This window comes from Loxodonta africana, chromosome 4, assembly GCF_030014295.1.
Source record: "Loxodonta africana isolate mLoxAfr1 chromosome 4, mLoxAfr1.hap2, whole genome shotgun sequence".
NCBI lineage: Eukaryota > Metazoa > Chordata > Mammalia > Proboscidea > Elephantidae > Loxodonta > Loxodonta africana.
Window position 1 is genome coordinate 74,397,535 of NC_087345.1, and position 27,749 is coordinate 74,425,283.

Consider the following 27,749-nt stretch of genomic DNA (forward strand, 5'->3'; position numbering starts at 1 on the left):
GGGCGCGCAGGGCTTCCCAACTAACTGATTCACCAAATCAAAGGGGTCTGGGAGACTGAATCTTTAGTTAGGGTTTTAGATGGAAGTTCGCTTTCCAAGGTAGGTCTGCGGGGGTATCTGATCTTCATCTAGGGCTTTAGATGGAGGTTAAAGAACATCCCTTTTTGTTGTTTTTGTTGCTGCTCCATGTGGTTTCCAAGGCTGCGACCTTTTGCAAGCAGATCACCAGGCCTGCCTTGGAGGGGCCTCTGGGTGGGTTCCAACCACCAACCTTTCCTTTAGTAGTACATCCCTTAACTTTTGCGCCATCCAGTTTTCTCATATTCAACATTTACAAAGAGTGTGGCCTGACAAAAAGGGGGGGAGGGTGGAGCAGAGCGGTAAACCAGCTGAAGGGCTGAACCAGCTGACACTGAAAGAAAGCTGTAAAGCAATTGAACTTTTTCAATGTGATGAAACGATAAGGCTCCTTCCCCGCCACGGCGCCGGGCGCCAAGGTGGCTCCGCGCCTTTCTCTCCGGCCCGCGCGACCCCCTCTGGTCTCCGAGCAGCTGCGACGGCGCGGGAGGGCCCCGGGCTCACCGACCGCCCATTTCGCTGCCTGGAGAAGGGCCAAGCGCACGCCGCAGCCCCTCGCTGCCATTCCAACGTGAGTGAAAGGCCCTTTAATAAGACTGTAAATAAAAGCCAGGCTGAGAAATGAGTTTTCCATCCCAGCAATCACTGGGCTAACCTCGGCTGTAAATGGTCGGTCCAGCAGCGCGGCTGGAGTCCCCGCACCTGGGGGACCAAGGCAATCTCGGTGCTGCTCGGTGCTGCGCGGTGTTAACAGCTGGGTGCAGCCGACAAGCGAATTCGCGGGGGAGGCGGGGCCGGTCCAGCTCGGGTATTTGGTACGAACAACCCCCCTCGGGCCTGGCCTACTCGCCTTGCCCTCCCTCGCCCCAAGAATTGCGTGGGGCCCCAGCGCGCCGGCCCTCTGGGGGAGGCGTGCGCCGGGCCACTGGAATAATCTTAGTCTGAGGTAATGTCCTCGGGAGGGACCGGACCGCCAGGCCCTCTAATTTATGGTCATTGGCATAATAGCTTTAACGTGATTTATCTGACTGCGCAGGAGATGGCAAAAGCCTCCCGAAGAATGATTGGTTATCCCAGGCTTTGTGCATTTCTGATTGGCCTTATTAATTTAGAGCGGAGCCGGGAGCAGCCTCTTGACCGAGACGGGGAAATCAGCTTGACAACAGCCTCTGTGTAGAGTCGGTTTGGGGCTGCCAAAGGTTTAGCTTTTTGCAGAAACTGAAAGAATAATTTACTGCTTAAAAAAGTCGGGGAGTTTGACAGAATGTGCTGGCAAAAAGCAATTTTAGTTTGAAAGAGGGTGAAGATCCCTTGGTTCCACTGATTCCTATTTTGTTTTCCTTCGTGTTTGTACAGACCAAAGACCTCAGTGCCTTGGAGGTGGGAAAGACAACAGGAAGGGTGTTTTCTTATTTTTATTTTTAATGTTTGAGTTTTGGGGAAAAATGCAACACTTAAGACTTTGAAGGAAAAGAATTTGGGGGAACCAGGAGGCAAGTAAGTATTAGATCATGCTTCTGAAAATGTATTTCACAGTCATTTCTGTGGGGAAAAATGTCTTACCTTTTGAGCTCTCTTCAGACATCCTCATTAGTATTTATGGAACACATAAATTATTGGATAAGCACACCAATACACCACACTTCACAAGGTCATTACTCTGTGTTACTGTAGTAACTGTCACTTAAATGTCACCATTGAATGATGCAACTTAGTCCCATGAATAATAGAGACTAAATAAGAATATTGGGGGCATTATAATATTTAGTGGCAAATATTTTCGTATGAAAGAATTATAAAATAGAGTAGAGGTGGGTACCTAATTTAAATGTACACCCATTCATTTACTATATTTGTGTGTGTGGAACTGAAATGTCGACATATAGCACTAGGTAGCCTCCAAATATAATCCTTAACACTGTTCCTCTGGGGGACCAGAACAAAGCCAGAGAGAGAGCAAGAGAACATGATTGCTTGGGGAAGGGGGCAGGTTGGTGTCACACGTGCAGTGGCACAATCATTTCTTTTATTTATAGCTCTAACCAGAAAAATAGACTGGGAGCAGCTGAGTACCAATTTATTTTGCTGCCTGAACCGATGAGTGGTTGCCTTAAATGTCATTGAGTCGGAAGGTTATGCATTTCATTCACTGCCAGGTTACAGGAAGCTTTGAAGCAGGTCTAAAAGGCGATCAGTAATTGTCCTGCCACCTATCAAGGTGGGCAAGTGCCATCCTGCTGGGTGGAATTGGCTCAGTAGGGGTTGAGGGCTGCCTGTCATCGCTGACTAGTCTCAGCAAATGCAGTTTGAGTAGAAACAAAGGTGGCCGGTTTAGTCCCGGTACAAAAGCAAAGTGAAGTGGAATGTAGGGGATACCTCCCAGAACAACCAAAATGGATTTGGAGGCCAGGAATGGGGACTTGTTTGGGCCAGCCACAAGCCAGAGCATGTGCACACACCACAGAGGTCCAGTGTTTAACTCCCTAAATGTGACACTCACAGGAGAAAAGGACAATACTAGAGGTATGACTCGAGTGCTGTGGAAATTCAGAGAGAGCATTGAAGAGTCTGTAAGGGTCAGGGAGGAGTTTCTATGTGGTGCAAATGGTTAACGTCCTTGGCTGCTAACTGAAAAGATGGAAGTTCAAGTCTACCCAGAGGTGCCTCGGAAAAAAAGGCCTGGCGATCTACTTCCCCAAAATCAGCCTTCAAAAACCTGTAGAGTGCATTTCTACTCTGACACACATGGATCTCTGTCATGGATTGAATTATGTCCCCTAAAAATGTGTGTATCAACTCGGTTAGGTCCTGATTCCCAGTATTCTGTGGTTGTCCTCCATTTTGTGATTGTAATTTTATTTATTTGTTAAAAGGATTTGGGTGGGATTGTAACCCCACCCTCACCCAGGTCAGACCCTTGATCCAAGGTAAAGGGAGTTTCCCTGGGGTGTGGCCTGCACCACCTTTTATCTCTCAAGAGATAAAAAGGAAAAGGAAGCCAGCAGAGAGTTGGAGACCTCATACCATCAAGAAAGCAGCACCAGGAGCAGAGTGCATCCTATGGACACAGGGTCCCAGTGCCTGAGAAGCTTCGTGACCAGGGGAAGATTGAGGATAAGGACCTTCCTCCAGAGCCCACAGAGAGAGAAGGACTTTCCCTGGAGCCAATGCCCTGAATTTGGACTTGTAGCCTACTAGATTGTGAGAAAATCAATTTCTCTTTGTTAAAGCCATCCACTTGTGTTTCTGTTATGGCAGCTTTAGATGACTAAGACAGTCTCCATGAGCTGGAAGCAGCTCAAGGGCAACTGGTTAAGGGTTAGGAAAGGTTTTCCACATGTGTTGACCAGTGTCCTGGGACATGAAGCATGAAGAGGTTTTGGTCAAGGAGAGAGGGACAAAAAATCATGCTAGCCATGGTTAGAACACAAATCATAAAGGAGAGGAGAAAAAAGGAGATGATCGGAGCTACCCAATCCCCTGTAATTAATGGCTGATGAGCATACAGGTATACGTTTAAGCTGCATCTCACCTCTTGGCGAAACTTAAATATTTACATGGTGCCAGAAATCTCCCTCACAAAGAAACATTAGTAGTCAGGTGTCTCCTCTAATTTTCTTTTAAAGGAAATAATGGAAAATAATGTTTCCTTAAGCTCATCTGATTTTAGCCATAATGATCGAAGGGCAAGCCAAAAACCATAGAAGAGGACTAAACTCTGAAATCCTAGTATAATTGTTTTTTAGCTTAAAATAATCCTACTCCACTAATACGACATGTGTCATATTATGCTGAGCGCCATCTCCCCGGCTCTCCAACATGAGCAGTAGTGGTGTTTGTCTCTAAGGATAGACAAGCTGGCAGCCAACCAGCAGCATTCCCTGGATCCAGCACAATGGTACGGTTCTGCCCCTCTGTCTTTCCCCGCTGGGCTGCACTCGGCCCCATAGGAAACTCATCTGTCATCACAACAAAAATCAGCTCAGTTCCTTTGCATTCATTTGCCGACCAGGCGGCTCCCTTCCAGGCCACTCAACGTTGCTTCTCTTCCTCCCTTCTTTAGCCTCCAAATCTCCTCCTCCTCCCTCTGAACAGCTCATTGTTGAGTATCAGGATTATGATGGCAGAATTCACTGCTGCCCTCAGTTAAAGAAAAGAAAAAAACACACACACTTCTTTTGTCTTACTTTAGTCAGCAGCATAGGCCGTGTCTTTGTAGCAGCTCTAGTTCTCGCTATAAAGATATAATGGTGCTAATCTTAACTAAAAAAAAAAAATATACAAATTCCATTAGGTATGGATTCTGTGCCACCATGAATAGTATTTCCAAGACTGCTTTCCTCATATATGGGCCCTGGTGGCGCAATGGTTAAGCACTTGGCTGCTAACCAAAAGTTCGGCAGTTTGAACCCACCAGCCGCTCCGTGAAAGAACAATGTGGCAGTCTGCTTCCATAAAGATCACAGCCTTGGAAACTGTATGGGGCAGTCACTGTGAGTCAGAATTGACTGAACAGCAATGGGTAATTCTCGTGTACTGGTCCATTTCCTATCTTACTAGGAGTACCTCCTTCCTTTTTTGGCTCTATTATTCAGTGCTTCTCTGCGTAATTTGGATTTTACCCTTTGGAGATGCCTCCTTGAAGAATCACAGTGCCTGTATATGAAGGTCAGAAGCCTATCTAGCCCAGGGCCTTGCCAATGGGTCAAAGCTGTGCCTGTGATAGCAGTTCTGGGTGCCTCCTACCAGGGGTTGAATTTTTATTTATTAATTTTGCAGACTTTACTGAAACCCTCCCATACATCTTGGGGAGTGCGGAATGAATAAGAACCTTCTTGTCTGATAAAGGAAGAGGCGATGAACTATGTGATGCTCACGTGAGATAGTACAATAATAAAGGTACGAAGGGAGTGCTGTGGAGATTCAGGAGAGCACATGCAAGAGTCTGAAAGGGTCAGGGAAGGTTATACATATGTATTGACCACTGTCCTGGGTCATGAAGGATGAAGGGGTGGAAGGCCACTGAAGACAAGGGTGAAAAACAGGCACAAAAGAGAGGAGGAAAAGAAAGACCGGCGGAGAAAAAGAGGGAGGAAGGAGCCTACTGGGTTGTTAGAGAGAATGAATGAAATGGAAAGATCAACGAGAGTTAAAGTTACATTAGTAATTGTTTCTACACCCATCCTTGATAACCAAGTTCACTCCCAGTGTAAATACCATTACGGTTTATATTATATTTATCTCACCAAAAGATGTGGAAGTTCCAGAAAATGAGTGACTTAGCATGTTCACAATATGCTACTGTGATGGTTTAAGGTTGTGTGTCAACTTGACTGGGCCATGATTTACAGTGGTTTGGCAGTTATATAATGATGTAATTTGGCAGTTATGTAATGATGTGGTCATCCTCCATTTTGTGATCTGATGTAGTCATCCCACATTTTGTGACCTGATGTGAGCACCCAATCAGTTGAAAGGGAAGTTTCCTTGGGGGTGTGGCGTACATCCAATACATATGGCTGTTTTGGCAAAGGTTGATTGCTCTGGATCCTGCATCCGATTTTTTCATCCTCTGACCTCCAGTTCTTGGGACATGAGCCAACAGCCTGCGACCTAACCTGCAGATCTTGGGATTCACCAGTACCTGCAACCCTGTGAGCCAGCAGCCTTCTGCCTGACCTGCCAGTTTTCGGTTCATCAGCCCCTACAACCACGTGAATCAGGAGAAGCCTCCAGCCTGATACCTGACCCATGGATCTGAGACTGGAGCATGAGCCATTTCCTTGAGATAAAGCATGTATACATGCTTCACTGGTTTTGCTCTTCTAGTGTACCCAGCCTAAGACAGCTACGAAGAACATAAAGCAGTTATAAAAGAAGAAAAATAAAAAATCCAAGGCATTGAAAAAACAGGGAAGAAAATACATCAAAATGATGATAGCTGTTATCTATTATTATCTCTGGAGGCTAAAAGCTTGGCTGCTAATCAAAAAATTCAGCAGTTCGAATCCATCAGCTGCTCCTTGGAAACCCTATGGGGCAGTTCTGCTCTGTCCTATAGGGTCACTATGAGTCAGAATCAACTTGATGGCAACAGGTTTGTTGTTTGTTTTTTTTTTTTTTTAATTATGCGTGGGATTATGGATGATTTTAATTTTCTTTTTACTTATTTGTACTTTCTGCTCTACCGTGAACATAAATACTTGTGTATAAGGTATTTGATTGGCTAATTGAGTGATATTTAATACAAACACTTTCTAAGAAAAATGTGTTAAAGTTTGTTGTCATTGTTAGCTGCCATAGAGTTGGTTCCAACTCACAGTGACCCCACACGTAATGGAATGAAATGCTGCCCAGTCCTGCACCATCTCCATGATCGGTTGCAGATCTGTCCGTTGTGATCAATAGGGTTATCCTCGGCTGATTACCCAGAAGTAGATCACCAGGCCTTTCTTCCTAGTCTATCTTAGTCTGGAAGCTCCATTAAAGCATGTTCAGCATCATAGCAACATGCAAGCCTCCACTGACAGATGGGTAGTGGCCTGTGCATGAGGTACATTGGCCAAGAATCAAACCTGTCTCCCCCATGTTGTTGTAAGATGTTGTTAGGTACTGTTGGGTCAATTCCAACGCATAGCAACCCTATGTACAACAGAAACAAACACTGCCCAGTCCCATGCCATCCTCACAATTGTTGCTATGCCTGAGCCCGTGGTTGTAGCTTCCACTTCATCTCATTGAGGGTCTTCCTCTTTTCAGTGACCCTCTACTTTACCAAGCATGATGACCTTCTCCAGGGACTGATCTCTTCTGATAACATGTCCAAGGTATGTGAGACATAGTCCTGCCATCCTTGCTTCTAAGGAGTATTCTGGTTGTACATCTTCCATGACAGATTTGTTCCTTCTTTTGATAGTCCATGGTATATTCAATATTCTTCTCCAAAACCACGATTCAAAGGTGTCAATTCTTCTTCAGTCTTCCTTATTCATTGTCCAGCTTTCGCATGCATATGAGGCGCTTGAAAACACCATGGCTTGGGTCAGGCACACCTTAGTCCTTAAGGTGACATCTTGCTTTTTAAAGAGGTCTTTTGCAGCCAATTTCCCCTATGCAATGTGTCTTTTGATTTCTTGAGTGCTGCTTCAATGGGCGTTGATTGTGGATTGAAATCCTTGACAACTTCAATCTTTTCTCCCTTTATCATAATATTGCTTATTGGTCCAGCTGTGAGAACTTTTGTTTTCTTCATATTGAGGTGTAATCCATATTGAAGGCTGTGGTCTTTGATCTTCAGTAAGTGCTTCAAGTCCTCTTCACTTTCAGGAAGCAAGTTTGTGTCATCTGCATAACACAGATTGTTAATGAGTCTTCCTCCAATCTTGATGCCTCATTCTTCTTCATATAGTCCAGCTTCTCGGATTATTTGCTCAGCATACAGATTGAATAGGTATGGTGAAAGGATACAACCCAGACGCACACCTTTCCAGATTTTAAACCATGCACTATGCCCTTGTTCTGTTCGAACGACTGCCTCTTGGTCCATGTACAGATTCCTCATGAACACAATTAAGTGTTCTGGAATTCCCATTCTTTGCAATGTTATCCATAATTTGTTATGATCTACACAGTCAAATGCCTTAGCATAGTCAGTTAAACACAGGTAAACATCTTTCTGGTATTCTCTGCTTTCAGCCAGGATCCATCTGACATCAGCAATGATATCCCTGGTTCCATGTCCTCTTCTGAAACTGGCCTGAATTCCTGGCAGGTCCCTGTTGATATACTGTTGCAGCGCTTTTGAATGATCTTCAGTAAAATTTTGCTTGCATGTAGTATTAACGATATTGTTCCATAATTTCCCTTTCCCCCATGGGAGGCAAGAATTATACCACTGAACCACCAATGCTTCAAAAATTCATTGAAGTTCATGATAATGGCATCTGACCCACGTGTGGAATGATGAGACTGAAAAACTAGGACTGTCTCATTCAGGAGGCAGGTTTTGTAAAGATAATTTGGGGTGTGTCTTATTTACATGTGTGTCAACTTTGGCACCACCACCACCCTCCCCCAGCCCATAATGACAGACAAACCTATAGTCCTCTTAGTATCCCCAGCCCCTAGCACACCTGGCACAGTAGATGCTTGTTTAATAAATGCTATTTAATGAAAGAATAAATAAATGATTTGAGAAGATAGATCCCTCAGGCATAGCCCACACATAAGGGAGGAGATTCAGCATCTCCTTGCCATGCAACTTTTTTCCCTTGTGACCTCAAGTGCATGAGGGATCCTCCAGATGAAAATGAGTCCCAGGGACTAAAAGCCTCTTCTGGCTGGCAGCTTCTGACCTGTTTCCTAATGATCGGGCCCCCTGGTATTCATTCCCTCGTGTAAATTCCTCTCCCTGAAGTGTGGGCTGGACCTTCTAAGGAATAGAACACAGCAAAAGTGATAGGATGCCACTTTAGTGATTAGGTTACAAAAGACTTTGGCTTCCGTCTTGCTGCCACTCTCTTTTGCCCTCCTGCTTCCTTGCTCTGAGAAAACAAGCTGCCGTGTTGTGAGATGCTCTATGGACAGGCCCACGTGACAAGGAACCGAGGGAGGCCTAGAGCTAACAGCCGAGGAGGAGCCGAAGCCTCAGTCCAATAGTCCACGAGAAGCTGAATCCTGCAGACAACAATGTGAATGAGATGACTGCAGCACTGTGAGAGACCCTGGGCCAGACACGCCAGGATTCTGGTCCCTCAGAAACTTCAAGATAATAAATATTTTAAGTCAGTAAGTTCGGGGGTAATTTGTTGTACAGCAGTAGATAACTAATACACCTTTTGTGTTAGTTTTTCTTGCGCTATAGTCCTTACTTCTCTAGTATTCACTGTGCTGTTACTTATCAATTTACTGTGATGTGAGGGAATCATTGACTTGCAAACTACTCACAGTATACACACAGAGTACATACAGTGTACATACAACTACATATTGAATATATACATTGAAAACACACCTACATAAGAGCATATATGGTGTGCACACTACATGCTAAGTACCTACAGTGTACATGCAGCTACACGCAGAGTACATACAGTGTACACACTACGTAAGAGCATATATAGTGTGCACACAACTACTTGCTAATATAGTGTACATGCAACTAGACGCAGAGTACATATAGTGTACACACAAGTATATACCAAGTGCATACCATGTGCATACAACTACACAGAGTATTATAGCGTACATACAGCTACATACCAAGTACATACTATTTACATACAACCACATACGGAGTACATACAGTGTACACATAGAGTACATATCGTGTATACACAACTGCACACAGAGTGCATTCCGTGTACACATAACTACATAAAGAGCACACCACGTTAGACGTGCTGGACATCAGTGGCCACTCAGCTGCACACTTCATATAAAGCACAGGCCCTACTGCCTCCACTGTTAAAGGAAGCATCCTCCTTCCTTCAATCGTAACCCTTTTTTTCCACCTCCAGACTCATCCTCTTTATCTTAGAAGTGGAAAAGCCTGACAGTTCAGCCCTCTCCATTTACAAAATGAGAAAACTGAGACCCACAAAGAGACAATGACCTGTCCCACCTCACACCACTAATCCAAGTCAAGAGTTAGGAGATGAAGTACTAAGAAAGCCTGGGTCTTCCTGCCCCTGGTCCAGGGGTGGGGTCTGTTCTAAATCACATGCTCATGTTCTAGGAAGTGAACAGGTATCAGCAAGTGGGAAAGCAGTCTCATATATCAGAGCTCACCCTCGACATCAGGGCTCGTTTCTATTTGGGTCCCAGGCTCATTCTTTCCCTTCAGGTGGGACTTACTATCCTGAGGCTTGGTAAACTACAACTCAGCAACATTAACCTGAATTCTCCAAAGGAGACTTTTCTCTCTTCCACATAGGCATCCTCTACTCAGCCATGCAAAACTGCCTGCGATTCCATAACACCTTCATTGCTCTATCCAGCTTAACACATATACAGTCTGGTTCCTCTTTAATTCCCCTTTATTCTGCCAGATTTATAATTAGGGGGGACACTACCCCCATAAAGTGAATTGATCTGCACTAGTTGATATCTCAAATGATGTCATGGATTGAATTGCATCCCCTTCCCCCCAAATATCTGTCAATTTGGCTAGATCGTGATTCCCTTGTATGATTGTATGATTGCCTACCATTTTATCTACAGATATGATTTCCCTATGTGTTGTAAATCCTAACACTATGATGTAATAAGATGGATTAGTGGCAGTTATGTTGTTGAGGCCTATAAGATTAAATAGTGTCTTAAGCCAATCTCTTTTGAGATATAAAAGAGGGAAGCCAGCTGAGAGACATGGGGACCTCATACCACCAAGAAAGCAGTGATGGGAGCACAGCACGTCCTCTGGACCTGAGGTTCCTGTGCTGAGATGCTCCCAGACCAAGGAAAGACTAATGACAAGGACCTTCCTCCAGAGACGACAGAGAGAGAAAGCCTTCCCCTGGAGCCCACGACCTGTATTTGGATTTCTAACCTACTGGGCTGTGAGAGAATAAACTCTTTGTTAAAACCATCCACTTCTTGTATTTCTGTCACAGCAGCACTAGATGGCTAACACAAATGAGCATAATTTGATTTTAAACAAATGCTTTTTAGATTAAATTAAAACTTGGTTTGCCTGCTTATAATCTCCTGCTTCACTTTTCGCCTTTATTATGAGGCCATTGAACGTATTAATTTTAATAGTGGATGGGGGTGGAAGGGTTTGCAGCTGTGTCACTGTGAAATTACTCAGGTTTTAAATATGACTCTGAAGCCAGCCATTGCTGGGGAAGAGAAATCTACACAGATAATCTGGCCTTTGACTTGTGACTATTACAGAAGCCACTGCTCACGAACCCGTGAAATCAAAGGCCTGCAAATCAGAGTTATACTGAGGCTAGGGTAAGAAGGAATTTAAAATGAAAGCATCCTACTTTGTGTTCAACCCCATTCTATCATGTGAGTGAAGAGTCACCCAGGCACTAATTGTGACTTTCATCACTATACTTGTGCAATTTTTAAGAATGAGATCATAAGCATTATCTCACATGACTCTCCCATGCCTGGGAGGTGGGCAGAGCTGGAATTTTCATACTACAGAAGAAAGAGAGGCTCAGTACGCTAAGTAACTTTCTCAGGGACATGTAACTAGTGAAGAGTCAGGACTAAAAAAACCTAGATTTCTTGATAGTTAAACCAGGACTCTTTTCATTACAAGAATGGCTCTCATATAGCGTCCCAGGTGATGCTGATGTTGACGACCTGGGACTACACTTGGAGAACCACAGCACTATAACATATTGTCTTCAGGAGGAAGGCTCCTAAGGGCTATCTGCTGCCACACATGCTTTTTATATCCATGAGTTCAAAGTGTGTTCTAAAAGATGCTGTGAAGAAGAATCAAAGCTAAAATAGCTGGCAGAGAAGTAAAATGACAAAACATGCTTTTAATTCAACAGTTCATTTATTGTTTGTTCAGTAGTAGGTCTTGTTGAAGAGATTGGAAAACGTGTATTTCCACTGCTTAGTACCTTCAAAGATCATTAGTTCATTCATGGAGTTGAGATTAGCATACAGGAAAAGCATAATATGTATAGTTGGATAACAAAATATGTATCAATAAGTTTTATGGGAGTTAAAGGGATCAACATTAATTAGACTAGCAAGGCAAGGCTTTACAGAAAAGCTAGGTTTGGAACTTTGAAGGATGGTAGTCAGGATATCTAGTGCTGTATAAAATGAGCACTGGTGGTACAATGGTTAAGAGCTCAGTTGCTAATCAGAAGGTTGGGGATTCCAATGCACCAGCCACTCCGTGGGAGAAGAGACTGGCAATCTGCTCCTGTAAAGACATCGAGTCCATTCTGACTCATAATGACCCTAACGGACAGAGTAGAACTGTCCCATAAGGTTTCCAAGGCTGCGATTCTTTATGGCAGGAGACTGCCACATCTTTCTACTGCAGACTGACTGATGGGTTAGAACCACCAACCTTCCCATCAGCAGCTGAGCACTTAACCACTTGCACTACCAAGGCTCCTGTCCCGTAGAGATTTCAGCCTAGGAAACCCTATCCAGCAGTTCTACTCTGTCCAGTAGGGTCGCTATGAGTTGGAATTGACTCAACAGAACACAACAAAGTGTGTATAAGGAATCACCCCAAAACTTACTGGTTTAAAATAGATATTGTTATCTCTCGTGGTTCTGTGGGTTGATTGGGCTCAGGTGAGTGATCCTGCTTGGGGTCTTTCATGTAGTCTCAGTGAGATACCAGCAGGGAGTATAATAATCTCAAGGCTCACCTCGGCTGGGTGCCCAAGATAGTTTCTTCACTCACATTATCTGGTGTCTTAGCCTCCTACACAGGCCTTCTCTCTCCAAAAGAGTTGCCTGGACTTGTTCAATGACAGCTCAGCGCTCCAAGAGATAGGAAATGGAAACTTCCAGTCCTCTTAAAGTTTAGACCCAGAATTAGCACATCTGCCGTATTCTATTGAAGATAGTCAGATGCAAGCCCAGATTGAAGGGAACAGAGGAATAGACTCCATCTCTCAATGAGAGAGTGTCATGTGTATACGATAAAAAAAAAAGTTCCCGTTGAGTTGATTGCAACTCATAGCAATCCTATAGGACAGAGTAGAACTGCTCCATAGGGTTTCCAAAGAGTGGCTGGTAGATTCAAACTGCTGACATTATAGTTAGCAAAGTAGTTCGCTGTACCTCTTAACCACTGCAGGAAGAAACTGATGAGAGCTATCTTTGGAGAAAAGTTAGCACAGATGGGCAGGTAGAGGAAACACCCACAGCAGAAGATGTAAGAACCAGGAAGAGAGCTAAGAGGAGATCTGAAATCCTATCTATAAGAAAAATCAAAGGAGTTGAAAGCAGAAATGAAGAGTCTGGGTCTGATCTGATAAACAATGGAAATCATTGTAAGTTCTTAGGTAGCAAAGTGGCTTTTATTCACTCAACACTCCCACTTAAGCACTGGGCTGGCTGTGTTATAAATACAAACGTACACAAGACAGTTTTAGTCAATTTTTGCAACCATTGTGTATTTTGAATACCTTCCAACCTAGGGGGCTCATTTTCTAGCCCTGATAGCACACTAGCTAAGCTCTTGGCAGCTAACCGAAAGATCAGCAGTTCAAATCCACTAACGGCTCCATGAGAGAAAAGACCTGCGATCTGCTCCTGTAAAGATAACAGCCTAGGAAACTCTGAGTGAGCCATCATGGGGCTCAGAGTTCAGTGGGAGGTGCGGATGCTGGGCAACGGCAGTCTCGTGTGATGACTGCTGACAAAGTGAAAAGTGTAGGGTGCCAGAAAAGGAGTGGGAGGGGAAGGGGTAGCGGTCAGTGCTGTTTTAGAAATATTCCTCTAACAAAAGTTCTTGGGCAACATTGGAGAAGAGAAAGACAAAAGAAGACAAGGAGGCAGTTAGAAGGCTGTAATAATCTTTTGTTGTTGTTGTTAGGTGTCGTGGAGTTTGTTCCAACTTGTAGAGACCCTATGTACCACAGAACAAAACACTGCCTGATCCTGCCCCATCCTCATAATAGTTGTTATGCTTGAGCCCATTGTTGCAGCCACTGTGTCAATGCATCCCACTGACATTGAGGGTCTTCCTCTTTTTCACTGGCCCTCTACTTTACCAAGCATGATGGCCTTCTCCAGGGACTGTGAGAGTAGTCTCATCATCCTTGCTTCTAAGGAGCATTCTGGCTGTACTTCTTCCAAGACAGATTTGTTCAGTCTAGATGATTAGAATTAGACATTTTAAACCGCCTCCTCTATCCCTAATGAATGGAGATGTAGCCCTGACAGGGAGTATGCCTAGGGCAACATAGGCTGTTAAAGTAGTCGTACCTTCCTCATAAAAGATTTGGTTATGCCCAATGTAAAGTTATCTGATAAAACTTGTAAAATGACAATACAGGTTGAAGTGATATCAAGGCATTTTGGTGTTGTTAGCGGCCATTGAGTTGGCTCAGACTTATGGTAATCTCATGTACAACAGAATGAAACATTGCCCAATCCTGTGCCATCTTCCTGATCTTTGGTATGTTTGAGTCAGTTGTTGCAACCATTGTGTATTTTGAATGCCTTCCAACCTAGGAGGCTCATTTTCCAACACTGATGGCACCATGGTTAAGTGCTTGGCTGATAACCAAAAGGTCTGCAGTTCGAAGCCACCAGCAGCTCCATGGGAAATAAGACCTGGCTATCTGCTCCTGTAAAGATTACAGCCTAGGAAACCCTATGGGGCAGTTCTACTGTGTCCTATAGGATCGCTATAAGTAGAAATTGACTCAACAGCACACAACAACAACAGAATTGGACAATATTCTTTTGTAATCTATAGGGTTTTCATTGGCTAATTTTTGGAAGTAAATTGCCAGACCTTTCTTCCTAATCTGACTTTGTCTGGAAGCTCTGCTGAAACCTGTCCACCATCGGTGACTCTGCTGAAATGTGAAATACTGGCAGCATAGCTTCCAGCCTCAGAGCAACACACAAGCCACCACAGTATGACAGACTTGGGAGATCACATCAAAAGCAAGGGAGAAAACTGAACTGAGGTGGAGCGTTCTTTCCTCACATCCAGAAAACATCTACCTGACTCCAGAGAGAGAAGCTATTTCACCCTTTAAAGGCACACCAAGTCACTGGCTAACCTTCAGGGGGAAAAATTTTGATTTTGTTTTTCTTCTCTAAATTAGATGAACTCATGTCTGTAAGACAATACCTCCAGTAAATAAATTATATGTGGTTGCCAAGGAAATGCCAACTGCTTATAATGAGACCAGGAAGCTCATTCTCCACCAGAAAGCAGGCTCCACTGGCCCCTGCTGCTCGCTGCCCAGGTTGTTACCTACAGCTGGTGCACTGCCAGAAACACTGTGGAGGCTCAATAAATGTTTGATTGTCTTAAAGAGTATACTCAATTGTGTACAGATCACAGATGGTGATGGGGCTAGGTACACTTGGGGTACTTTGTGTTCTAGACTCTGCCAAGAGCTCTAAGAATGCAGTTAACTATTTAGAGGAAGGAAATGCTTAAGCTGTCCTACCGAGAACATAGGAATAACATTTAAACTCAGTTCTAGTGTAGGCACTGGAATAACTTCTCCAAGGAAAGCAGTGACAAGCGGGGGAGGCATCTAGTGTCTGTCACCCTCTTCACAACTGTCTCTATACTTAACTGTTTTCCTGGCGCCTCTTTTCTAATCCACTCCTTTTGTTCTTCATTAGCTTTCATTCAAAAGTCTTCCCCAGGGACCCTGTAAGGGTAATGTACAAGGCAGGGAGTTGGTAGGAATGCTTATTATCTTCTTGCTAGCTTGGACCACTGCTACTTTCTATCAGAGTGGAGGAGCAAGAGCTGGGGAAAAGACAACTAGAGAAATGGAAGGAGAGAAAAATGAGGAAGAAGGGCATTGCAACACACAAAAAGGAAATAAAAAGAAAAGTTGAGTCAACATGAAGACCTAGTTAATGGGAGAAAGAACTTTCCAGATCTAAGGCAGTGGTTAAAAAAAAAAAAAAAGGCAGGGATTATGTTAAATAGTAAAATCTGAGTAGAATACAGACCTCTGTTTACTGCAGCCAGCCAGCCAAGCAGCCAGGCATGCCCTTTGCTGTCATTTTCCTTTTTTTGCATTTGCTTTGCCATTTCACCTCTGCTTGGGAAAGAGAGAACCAAAAAAAAAAAAAAAAAAATCACGGTGGAATAGATTCCGGCTCCTAGCAACCTTGTAGGACAGTGTAGAACTGTCCCATAGGGTTTCCAAGGAGCACCTGGTGGATTCAAACTGCCAACCTTTTGGTTAACAGCCAAACTCTTAAGCACTACGCCACCAGGGTTTCCTGGAAAGGGAGAAGAGGTGAAATTTGAGTTCACCGATTTTAGATAAATAAATAGTTGTTCATTGTAAAATAAAGAAATAGTTGTTCATTGTAAAATACTATATCGGCTTTCTATTGCTGCTGTAAAAAACTACCATAAACTTAGTGGCTTAAAACAAGACAAATTTATTACCTTATACTTCTCTAGGTCAGATGTCTAACATGTGTCTCACGGGGCTAAGATCAAGGTATAGGCAGGGCAGTATTCCTTCTGGAGACTTTGGGGAAGAATCTATCTTCTTGCCTTTTTCTACTCCTAGAGGCCACCTACTTTCTTTGGCTCATGACCCCCTTCCTTTATCTTCAAAACCAACACTAGCAAGTGGAGTCCTTCTCACATTGCATCACTGATCTTGCTTCTATCCTCCCACCTCCCTCTCTGACTCTGACTCTTCTGCCTTCCTTTTCACTCTTCAAGACCCTTCTGTTTACACGGGGCCCACCCAGATAATTCAGGGTAATCTCCCCATTTTAAAGGCTTTTTATTAGCAACCTTAATTCCATCTGCCACCTTAATTCTCCTTTGCCATGGTTTCCAACATATCTACAGGTTCTGGGGATTTGAATGTGGATGTCTTTGCTGAATTATTATTCTGCCAACCCCAAAAAACCTTGCTGAAACTACACAGTTTCAATTTTTACCCAGTATTCTTGAAAACCAAGAAGAATGCTGAATGTCAGTTATTTGTTTTTCCTCTTATGGGTTTGCTGGAAGCAGAAGTAACAATCCTAACCATCTGTCATTTAAACAAGGGCAGATGTATTGCTTTTGACTAAAAAGGCACTTGTCGTAATAGCAGCACTATATACACTACAGCAAAGACAGGGCCCCTCTTACAGGGGCTACACCATACTATCAGCATGTCACTTGGTGCCACCCTTTTCTGAACAGTGCTGCACAGATTTCAACGGTCTCGCATGCTTGTCCTAGAAGGCAGTCAGGACAGGAAAAAGAGGGTCTGGCCCTCTAATGACGGGGCAACATACAGATCCACAGTCCTAGTGGACTGCAACCATTTTTTTGGGTCAGTTATATACTTTGTGTATAAATGGAAGGCTGACATGCAAAATGACCCCTGGCCTTTATTTGTTAACCCAAGCAATGTAATACAATTTCTATTGCAATTGTTAGCACGCAAGCAGGGGTGCTGAAGTCCCATAATGGCTGGATTTCAATCAAAAGCAGAAAGACTTGGATTGGCTATTGTCTTTGACCATGTTGGTAGGTATCATAATTAGGCATGAAGGCAAAGAGTTGAAATTAACGAAGAATGATCTTTTTTAAGAAAATAATACATTTCTGCTTTTTATCTTTTGCTGAGTCATTCCCTGAATATTCCTGTAAACTGGCTACCAGGGCCATTCCCTTGAGTATAAAAGCCCACTCTTAAAATGGTAGAATGGATATGCAATTTCAGGAGCTTAAAATGGTAGTTCTGTGTGATGTGTGTGAAAAAGAGATTAAGATTATATGAGCGTTTTAAGCATTTAAAAGACACCTTTTAGTCTACTGCAAATAGCTACCATTTCTTGAACACCTTCTTTGTGCCAGAACTTTCCTGGGCACCTTAAGTATATTATCTGTGATCTTCAGAACCACCTCTTATGTTATTACGAACAAGGAAATTGAGAATCGACAGGATTAAAAAATTCACCTGAGGTCACAAACTATTAAATAGCAGAGATAGGAAATAATTCCCTGGCTACCTGACTGACTCTAAAGCCCTTGCTCTCTCTTGAAAAGAGTAACTCACCCCTGAACCATCTAATGCCAATAAGCTAAGTGGTGGCAATGGAAATATGTATGAGTTCTTTTGCCAAGCCCTGAAAGTCACCAGGTTATGTCCATGCCTCTTCAATCATCTATCTCACTAACCAGAATTAACTCCATCAATTTCCTGATTAGTGACTTACTTGGAGTCTCATAACAAGTCAGCAGAATATCACTTGTGAATCTATCCCCTTGTTTCTGGTGCCACATCAATTCTCCCCAAGATAGCTATCCATTACTTAGAAAGAAATGAAGAAACTAGGCAAACAAGAAAGTAAAGACAAAAATTAGAGCACATTTGTGTAAGAAAGAGCAGCAGAACACTGAAAAAGCTATACATACTGTTTGCCATGAAAGACTAGACAGCGTTGTTCAGCAAAACTTGGAAACTATGATGTTCCGCTACTTACTTGGCCTGTTTAGATGGTATCCTCAAAGAAGATGTATCTTTGAACTCAAATTTAACATTTGATCAAACCAAACAACTAAAAATGCTAAGTAGAAACAAACTTGCTCTCTAAAATCTATAGGAAAATCCAACACCTCTACAACAAAAAGACAAATAATCCAATTAAAAAGTGAGCAAAGGATATGACAGACACTTCACCAAAAAAAGACATTCAGGCACCTAACAGACACATGAGGAAATGCTCTCGATCACTAGCCATTAAAGAAATGCAAATTAAAACTACAATGAGATATTATCTCACCCCGACATTACTGGCACGAATCAAAAACAACAGAAAATAACAAATGTTGGAAGGGCTATGGGGAGTCTGGAACTCTTATACACTGCTGGTGGGAATGCAAAATGGTACAACCATTTTGGAAAACAATATGGCGCTTCCTTAAAAAGCTAGAAATAGAAATACCATACGATCAGGCCAACCCACTCCTAGGAATATATCCTAGAGAAATAAGAGCCATCACATGAATAGACATATGCACAGCCATATTCACTGCAGCATTATTCCCAACAGGAAAAAGATGGAAACTACCTAAGTGCCCATCAACAGACGAATGGATAAACAAACTATGGTACGTCCACCCAATGGAACACTACAAAATGATAAGGAACAATGATGAACCCGTGAAACATCTTACAACATGGGTGAATCTGGAGGGCATTATGCTCAATGAAACAAGTCAGTCACAAAAGGACAAATACTGTATGAGACCACTATTATAAAAACTCATGAAAATGTTTACACACAAAAAGAAACAATCTTTGATGCTTACGGGGGGGTGGGGAGGAGAGAGGACATAAAAATGCTAACTAGACAATAGATAAGTGATAATTTTGGTGAGGGTAAGACAGTGCATGATACTGGGGAAGCCAGCACAACTTGACCAAGGCAAAGTCATAGAACATCATAGACATATCCAAATTCCCTGAGGGATCTAACTACTGGGCTGAGGGCTGGGGACCATGGTCTTGGGAGACATCTAGCTCAAGTGGCATAACATAGCTTATAAAGAAAATGTTCTACATCCTACTTTGATGAGTAGTGTCTGGGGTCTTAAAAGCTTGTGAGCAGCCATCTAAGATACTGTGCTGGTCCCACCCCATCTGGAGCAAGGGTGAATGAAGAAAACCAAAGACACATGGGAAAGATTAGTCCAAAGGCCTAATGGGACACAACTACCGCAGCCTCCACCAGACTGAGTCCAGCACAACTAGATGGTGCCTGGCTACCACCACTGGCTGCTCTGACAGGGGTCACAATAGAGGATCCTGGACTGAGCTGGAGAAAAATATAGAACAAAATTCTAACTCACAAAAAAAGTCCAAAGTTACTGGTTTGACAGAGGCTGGAGAAACCCTGAGAATATGGCCCCCAGACACCCTTTTTATCTCAGTACTGAAGTCACTCTTGAGATTCACCCTTCAGTCAAAGATTAGACAGGCCCATAAAACAAACAATAATACCCATAGCCCAGCTATGTATATAAGCCTAAATGAGCGCAGTAGCCTAGGGGTAAGGATGAGAAGGCAGGAGGGGACAGAAAAGCTAGACAAATGGAAATGGGAACCCAAGGTCGAGAAGGGGAGAGTGTTGACATGTTGCAGGGCTGGCAACAAATGTCACAAAACAATATGTGTATTAATTTCTTCATGAGAAACTAATTTGCTCTGTAGACCACCTAAAGCACAATTAAAAAAAAAAACACAACTTTTGGAAAGATATTATTATGACTAGAATTCTGTTTTCTTAAAATTAAGAAATTAAAATTCTTAAATCTAAGAGTATAACGTGCATTGCAATAAGAGACATGAGGTCTAATATCATACAAAGCCTTCCTAAGCTATGGCAAATCAGAACACTTTCCCAGGCCCCACACTGTTTGCATAGCACTAAGCTGTTGTTGGAACTAGTCCTTCAGAATAAGGGGTCTCTCTAATTTATCTTACCACATAGTAGTCAGTTCGGTCAGGTACACATAAGGATACCAGTAATACTGATGAAATAAAAGAATATGCATTTAAGCACTTATTTTCATTAACTCATAGAATTACACAATCACACTTAATTTCCAAGGCAAAACAATTCTGGTAACACTGACTTCCTTTTTTCTGGTCCCCTTTAAAAATCCTCTTCCTTTTAAGACTTCCCCTTCAATGGTGCTATTGACATTCATTTTAATTAAATTAGAAATTTGTACAAAGCTGGAGAAAGTGAGATAACAGACACATTTGACCTAGACTTTAAAGCTTCACAGATGGCCCATAAGATGAAGAGGAGCCAGGACAGATTTCAGCAGTCTTCTCTGCATTGTATCCCTGAAAGATGACAACTCAGCATTAGAAAAGAACATGTATATCATGACTGGAGTATTCTTAAAAATTCTTACCCAAAATAGGTTCAGGTGACCCACAAAATGCTTGAAAATGTCTGCTTATTCCACTGGATAAACACTATAGGTTGCTACTGAAATCATCCAGTTTTTACATTAATACACTTTAGCATTATTTGTATTAGCTGTCCAGTCACTCTGTAAGATTTTGGAAAAATAAGGTAGGCAAGTTCAGACTGTGGATGATAGCAGAAAGGCAGAAAAACCCCTAGAGCATGTGGAGAAGCCTGGGGAGCCCTGGTGTACTAATGAAAAACCAAACCCGTTACCGTCGAGTTGATTCCGACTCAGCCTGGTGTACTAGACAGTAACAACAACAACAAAAAAATTAAAGGGCACTGGACAAAAACAAAACCAAACCCACTGCTCTCGAGTCAATTCCAACTCACAGCAACCCTACAGGACAGAGTAGAACTGCCCCATAGAGTTTCCAAGGAGCACCTGGCAGATTCGAACTGCTGACCTCTTGGTTAGCAGTGGTAGCACTTAACCACTACTCCACCAGGGCTTCCAAATCACCCCCAAAACCTAGTGGTTTAAAACAACAACCACCACTATTATCTCTCACGGGTCTGAAGATTGACTAGGCTCAACTAGATGGTTCTCACTCATAGTCATTCACCTGATTGTCATCAGATGGTGGCTGGTATTAGAATTATCTGAAGGCTCGTTTACTCCTATACCTGATGCCTGGGCTGGGAAGACTCAAACATCTGGGCCTCTTCTATCTCTCTGTGGTCTTTCTATGTGGTCTCTCCAGTGTGGTAGCTTTGGGGTAGGTGGTCTTCTTATATAGCAACTTAGGGCTCCAAAGGCACATGTCTTGAGAAAGAATCAGATGGAAGCTGTATCACTTTTTATTACCCAGCCTCAGAGGTCACATAGGGTCACTTCTGCTGAACTCAATCACAAGGTCCACATAGGTTCAAGGGGAAGGGACACAGATACTACTTCTTGTTGGGAGGGGTATCAACACATATGTTTATGAACACATTTTTAAACCCACAGTCTGCCCTCAGGCCATAAATTATTTACATTCTTGCCACACACAAAATTCAATCACCTGCGCCAAAATTCTCATACATCAGGACATAAGTCTCAGGCTCAGGGGCCAATATCTTGTCAACTAAGTCAGGTCCAGAAGTGGATAAATATCCCTCAGTGTGGTCCTGAGAAATGCTCCTCAAGGACCATTCTTCTAGGTCTGAAAACCTGTGAACTAGAGACAAATTATCTGTACCATCCCCCAAACCCCTCTCAACACACATGATGGGAAAGGTATAGGATAACTGCTATAGACGCGCCCAATTAAAAAAGGAGAAAATGAGAGACACATAGCAGTTGATTAAAAAAAAAAAAAAGGGGAAGAAGAAAATCCAACTTGGCCCATGTTGCCAATTCTTCAATTAGGGTTAATTTTACTGCCTGGGATAATTCTCTTTACCTATTGGCTCCACTCTCTGGACTCTTAGTTCCACCCTCTGAATTATCATTCCTATTTTTTTTTTATTCCATAAAAGGAGCTCTAGTGGTGCAGTGGATAAGTGCTACAGCTGCTAACCAAATGGTCGGCAGTTCAAATACACCAGTCGCTCCTTGGAAACCCTACAGGGCAGTTCTACTCTGTCCTATGGGTTGTTATGAGTCAGAATCAGCTCGACAGCACACAACAACAACAACAATTCCATAAAATATAGACCATGTCTGAAATTGAATGATTTGATAAGCCTGCTTCCTGCTGTAGGAGTTCAGGAGTCCAAAAGGCCTCTTTTCACTTTGAAGCAATCTTTGTTCCTTGTGTTCAAACTGCTGGTATTTCTACTTACATAATTTTCTTAAAAGCTTAATGAGTTTGCTATGAATCGCGTTGTGGTTTACTACATTAGACAAAAGCCACATCCATTACTCTTGTTTACCTTGGGCTACCTGTAAGGCTGCTATGAATCAACGCCTTTAAGTTTGCTGTGGATCAAGGCCCTTAAGAGTCTCAGAATACCTGTTACTTAATAGAGAGGATCCCTAAGCTTTGTCTTTTGTCTCTTTGAAGGAATACAGAAGATACCACCTTAAATCCTTCTGAGGTCTTAGTAAAGGGTTTACAGTCAAGTCCTTAACTTCATCTTTACCCTGAAAAATTCTCCTGACAGAGCCATAAATTTGATCTTTATCCTGAGGCCCTTCTTTATCTTGTGAATATTCTGCTGGGAGAGAATGATAATCAGAAAAGATTTTATTTTCTAACCCAGGAAGTCCTAACTGCTTTATATTTCCTCTGAATTTCATTTGAAAACTGAGTAATCTCTTCTATAGCTCATCACTATCTATACTTTGTGATACACAGGTAGAAGAAACCACTTGAAACTTCTGATGTCTAGCCTGGAAAACTCATCAGCTCATTAGGTGTATTTCATATTTTCCACATTACCACAGGAAACTGTTTTGATAACAAGAGCTTTTCCTCCAGCTTTCAGTAACTTTTTCCTCACTCTCCTCTGAATGCTTACTGACAGTCTGAAGGGTTGTCAGGATTGTGCTACTAATCTCTTCAAGGCTCTTCTGATTTATGCCTGCAGCTCGATTCCAAAGCCATTGCCATATAAATTATGGTTATCTATTGCTATGTAACAAATCACCCTAAAATTTAATGGCTCAAGGCAACAACAACCATTTTATTATTATTTCTCATGGTTCTGTGTTTGACTAGGCTCAGCTAGATGGTTCTTGCTCAGGGTCTCTCATGAGCTTGCAGCCAGATGGTGGATTGTGCTGGAATTATCTACAGGTTTGCTCATTCACATGTATGGCACCTGGTCGGGAATACTTAAATAGCTACAAGTGGAAAGAGCTGAGCTTCCTCAGACACTTCTATCTGGAGGTGATCTCCCCCATGGTAGCTTACATATGGCTGTTCCAGGGTAGCTATTCTTAAATGAAAGCTCAGGGTTCCAAAAGCACGTGCCCTGAGAGAGAAAGAAAACAAAGTGGGAGCTGCCTTACCTTCTATGACGCTGTCTCAGAAGCCACACAGAGTCATCTCTGCCACGTTGTATCTGTTGAGGCAGTCACAAAAGCTATTTAGGTTCAAGAGAAGGGAACATAGACTTTTTTTTCAATGAAAAAAATGTCAAAGAATTTGTAGGCATGTTTTTAAACCACTACAAATGGAGAAAGAAAAAAGAAAGGAAGGCTTATGGACTGTTGCTGAAACTATGCTATATTCTATAGCCCCAAATCGTTGACAGTTACAGCCACAAATCCATGATGATGGACAAAAGTAGGTCAAAGGTCACATACAGCCCAAAGTATTAAATTATTTCAGTTTTTTGTTGTGCAAGAAAGACCTATTTCTTTTCTTCACTTGTTAAAAGAGAGAGAGAAGAAATGTTCCATCAATAGGGAAACAGTTCAGCAAACTCTGGCCCACGGGCCAAATCTGGCACATGGCCTGTTTTTTGTGCAGCCCATGAGCTAAGAACGGTTTTTACATTTGTAAAGCGTTGTTTAAAAAAAAAAAAGAAGTAGAAGCAACTGCAGCATGAGACGGAGACCACACGTGGCCTGCAAAGCCTAAAATATTTACTGTCTGGTCCTTTACAGAAAAAGTTTGTTGACTCCTGTCCTAACACTTTCAAATGTGTGTTCAGATGGTTACTGCCATGGATTGAATTGTGTCCCCCCAAAATGTGTCAACTTGGCTAGTCCATGATTCCCAGTATTTTGTGATTGTCCACCATTTTGTCCTCTGATGTGATTTTCCTGTGTTATAAATCTTACCTCTATGGTGTTAATGAGGTGGGATTAGCATCAGTTATGTTAATGCGGCAGGACTCAATCTACAAGATCTTCTCTTGGAGGTGGCACCCTGAATGCGGACTTCTACCTTACTAGACTATGAGAGAATAAACTGTTAAAGCCATCCATTTGTGGTATTTCTGTTATAGCAGCTCTATATGACTAAGACAGTTAATATAGCTTGATCAGCAAACACACCTCTAGGGTACTTTGAATATGCAGATTTTCATCATAAAAATGTAACTATAAATAGATGCTATGATAACACAGGATATTGTCCTGTCAATTATTCCTTCTCTAGTACATATTCAAGGAGCCCTGGAGGTGCAATGATTAAGAGCTGGGCTGGTAACCGAAAGGTCAGTGATTTGAACCTACCCAGTGGCTCTGCCGGAGAAAAAAACCTGATCTGTTCCTGTAAAGATTACAGCCTACGAAACCCTATCGGACAATTCTACTCTGTCTTATAAGGCCTCTATGAGTAGGAATCAACTCAATGGCACACAACAACAGTATATATTCCATCTCCCATCTCCATATTCTCTCTCATTTTCCTCTACCTACCAGTATTCTCATCTCCCCATAATAAGAACTCTTCTTCTTCCACCACCCCACCTCCAGTTTTGTGTATACCATTTTCTTTTCCCCTCATGTAACCTCCCTCTGCCAAAGTCATAAGTGTTTTCTTACGTCTAAATCACTACCAGTTGCCATCAAGTAAATTCTGACTTATGGTGACCCTATGTGTGCAAACTAGAACTGCACTCCATAGGGTTTTCATCGCTGTGACCTTTTGGAAGCAGATTGCCAGGCCTTTCTTCTGAGGTGCCCCTGGATGGGTTCAAACCATCAAACTTTCAGTTAGTAGCTCCTAAAGGATAGTCAAAATTCCTGACCATTGCAGGTCATCCATGATCTAGCTCATTCCCACATTTCCAGCCAGCCTGTATCACATCTACATTTGATTACTTGCTCTTCCTTGAAAGCCTAGGCCTTTTCATGTCCCCATGACTTTCACTGTTCTTATATCCAGAAATGCCCATCCTTCCATTCTCATCATATTGAAAATACCCTATTCCTCATGCTTCTTGGCTGATTCCCCTACTCAAAAGTGATTGCTCAGTGTTCTGCATTCCCATTGCATGTGTCTGTTTGTAATCTACACAGCACTTGTTTTATTCTGTTTCGTATGTAGTGATTTACTATTTCCTCAAATAGTAAAGCTCCTTGAGAGCAAGAGCTATTTTTTATTCATCTTGATATCTAGTAAATGCACAAATAATTTTTAAATAAATAAGTGATCGAGTGAATGAATGATCCCAGATCCTTTCTTTGTTTTCCTGAAAGCCCACCCTTTCCCAAAGCTCACCCAGAGTTGCAGCTCTGGTTTTTAAGCTGATCTCTTCCTGTTCTTACTCTTATGGCTTTTCTATTCAGAGCCTCTAAATACTGGAAGAAATCACCCCATGTTCTTTCTAGTAGTTTTATGGGCCTAGTTTCATTAAATCAATCTTTTAGCACTTCAAAACTTCATCCATCCCTCAACATGACTTTCCACTTAGCCTACCTCAATCACATGCATTTCATCAGCATAATTCCTTCCGACGGTTTCACAGGGCACAGACCACATATGTACCTATAAGCCAACCACCGTATGTTCCTTCCTTACCTTTTCTTATGCTGAAAAAATACATAAAATCTGACATTTTGTCACAGGCACCTCTATACATCCAACCTCCCTTAACTTTTATAAGAGGAACATTATTTTTGCTACAGTCACATAGAAAGACATAAAGATTACTCTACTAAAAACAAAAGAAAAAAAGAGGGACATCATACAAGAAAAAAGATGAACCCTATACCAGAATGCCCGAAGTCATTCTGGAACTTGCAGACTAACTTTTGGGATAACCTAGGAGTGGGGAGGACCTTTTTGCTTCTTGAAACCCTGTTGATAGTCTGACTTGATTTTTTGGAGAATGGCTAGCATTGTAAATATTGACTTTGATTCCCTAAAATAAAATGACAACAACATATTCAATTAACAAGGGAAATATCAAGCAGGATCAGGAAGAGTTCGAGGAATATTTAGTCAATTCAAGCACAGTGGATTCTGCAGGACTCACAGATAGTCACCATAAAAAAAAAAAAAAAATTGCCATCCAATCGATTCCAACTCATAGCGACCTTATAGGACAGAGTAGAACTACCCCACAGAGTTTCCAAACAGTGGCTGGTGAATTCGAACTGCCGACCTTTTGGTTAGCAGTCAGGCTCTTAAGCACTGTATCACCGGGGGCTCTAAAGATAAAGAAGCTGTAACATCTATACAAATGGCAATTATAAATATTTCTCTAAGGCAACTGAAATTCCATTGTTAAAATAGAATATGTCCATGTTGTGGTAGATTAGGTCGAAGCTAAGTTCAAAGTCTAACTAGTGAGTCCAGATACAAAATGTGCACAGAGTTAGAGTTAAATTTTAAAAAAGTCATCAGGATGTACTTTAAATAAAATTACTTAACAGTGACAATATTTCCCTAAACTTGATATGTGCAATAATGTTTACATTAGCTTTTCCCCTCAAATATTATCTATATTGAGTATAGATGCCTGCAGTGGAACTCGAGTTTGAACTCAACCCAGACAGCTCTTGGGTAGTGCTCAGCACTGTGCCTGGCACATGTTTATTACAGGGAAGCTTATCTCAATTAGAATATAAATTTCAACGGCACAGCTTTTTTGTTTGTTTTTCTCTACTATGTATCCCTAGTGCCTAGAATAGTACCTGACGTATAATAAGTAATTAATATATTTGTTAAATAAATGAAGTGAATGGATTTATCTGGAACATAAGTTTCATTCACTAAAAAAGAAATTAAGTGAAAGAAGCTAGTCTGTAAAGGCTACATACTATATGACGTTCTGGAAAAGGCAAAACAATAGAGACAGTAAAAATATCAGTGGTTGCCAGGGGTTCAGGGAAGAGAGAGAAAGGAGGAGGAATGAATAGGTGGAGCACAAGGGATTCTTGTTAGCTGCCTTCTGATCAGCTGGCCCCCGACGCATGGCAACCCCATGCACAAAGGAACTGAATGTTGCCCCGTCCTGTGCCATTCTCACCATCTGTTGTGGGTCAGACCATTGTGATCTATATGGTTTTCATTGGCTGATTTTTGGAAGTAGATTACCAGGCCTTCTTCCTAGTCCTCTGAGTCTGGAAGCTTCACTGAAATCTGCTTAGTATAATAGCAATACACAAGCCTCCACTAAAAGACAGGTGGTAG

General features: G+C 42.2%; 1 protein-coding gene and 1 long non-coding RNA gene across 5 annotated transcripts in view; one reads left to right on the top strand and one right to left on the bottom strand.

Annotated features, from left to right (window-relative positions):
* Positions 1–540: 540 nt before the first annotated feature.
* LOC135231195 (uncharacterized) lies at positions 541–15,693 on the top strand. The gene is made up of 2 exons (XR_010321821.1): positions 541–6,175; positions 6,838–15,693. It is a non-coding gene; the product is annotated as an uncharacterized LOC135231195 (long non-coding RNA).
* A 1,163-nt stretch (positions 15,694–16,856) lies between these two features.
* The window catches only part of MON2 (MON2 homolog, regulator of endosome-to-Golgi trafficking), a 146,925-nt gene continuing 136,032 nt past the window's right edge, over positions 16,857–27,749 (bottom strand). Inside the window, exons 35-36 of one of the 4 annotated variants that reach the window (XR_010321818.1) lie at positions 21,355–23,721; positions 16,857–20,597 (exon numbers count right to left, since the gene is read on the bottom strand). Coding sequence is in view for 3 of the 4 variants with exons in the window: in XM_023558375.2 (XP_023414143.1) it covers positions 23,702–23,721 (20 nt within the window). In the remaining variant the exon portion in view is untranslated. Of the gene's footprint in view, positions 23,722–27,749 lie in introns of all 4 variants that reach the window. The other 3 variants (XM_023558375.2, XM_023558371.2, XM_064283934.1) reach the window with 3 other exon arrangements.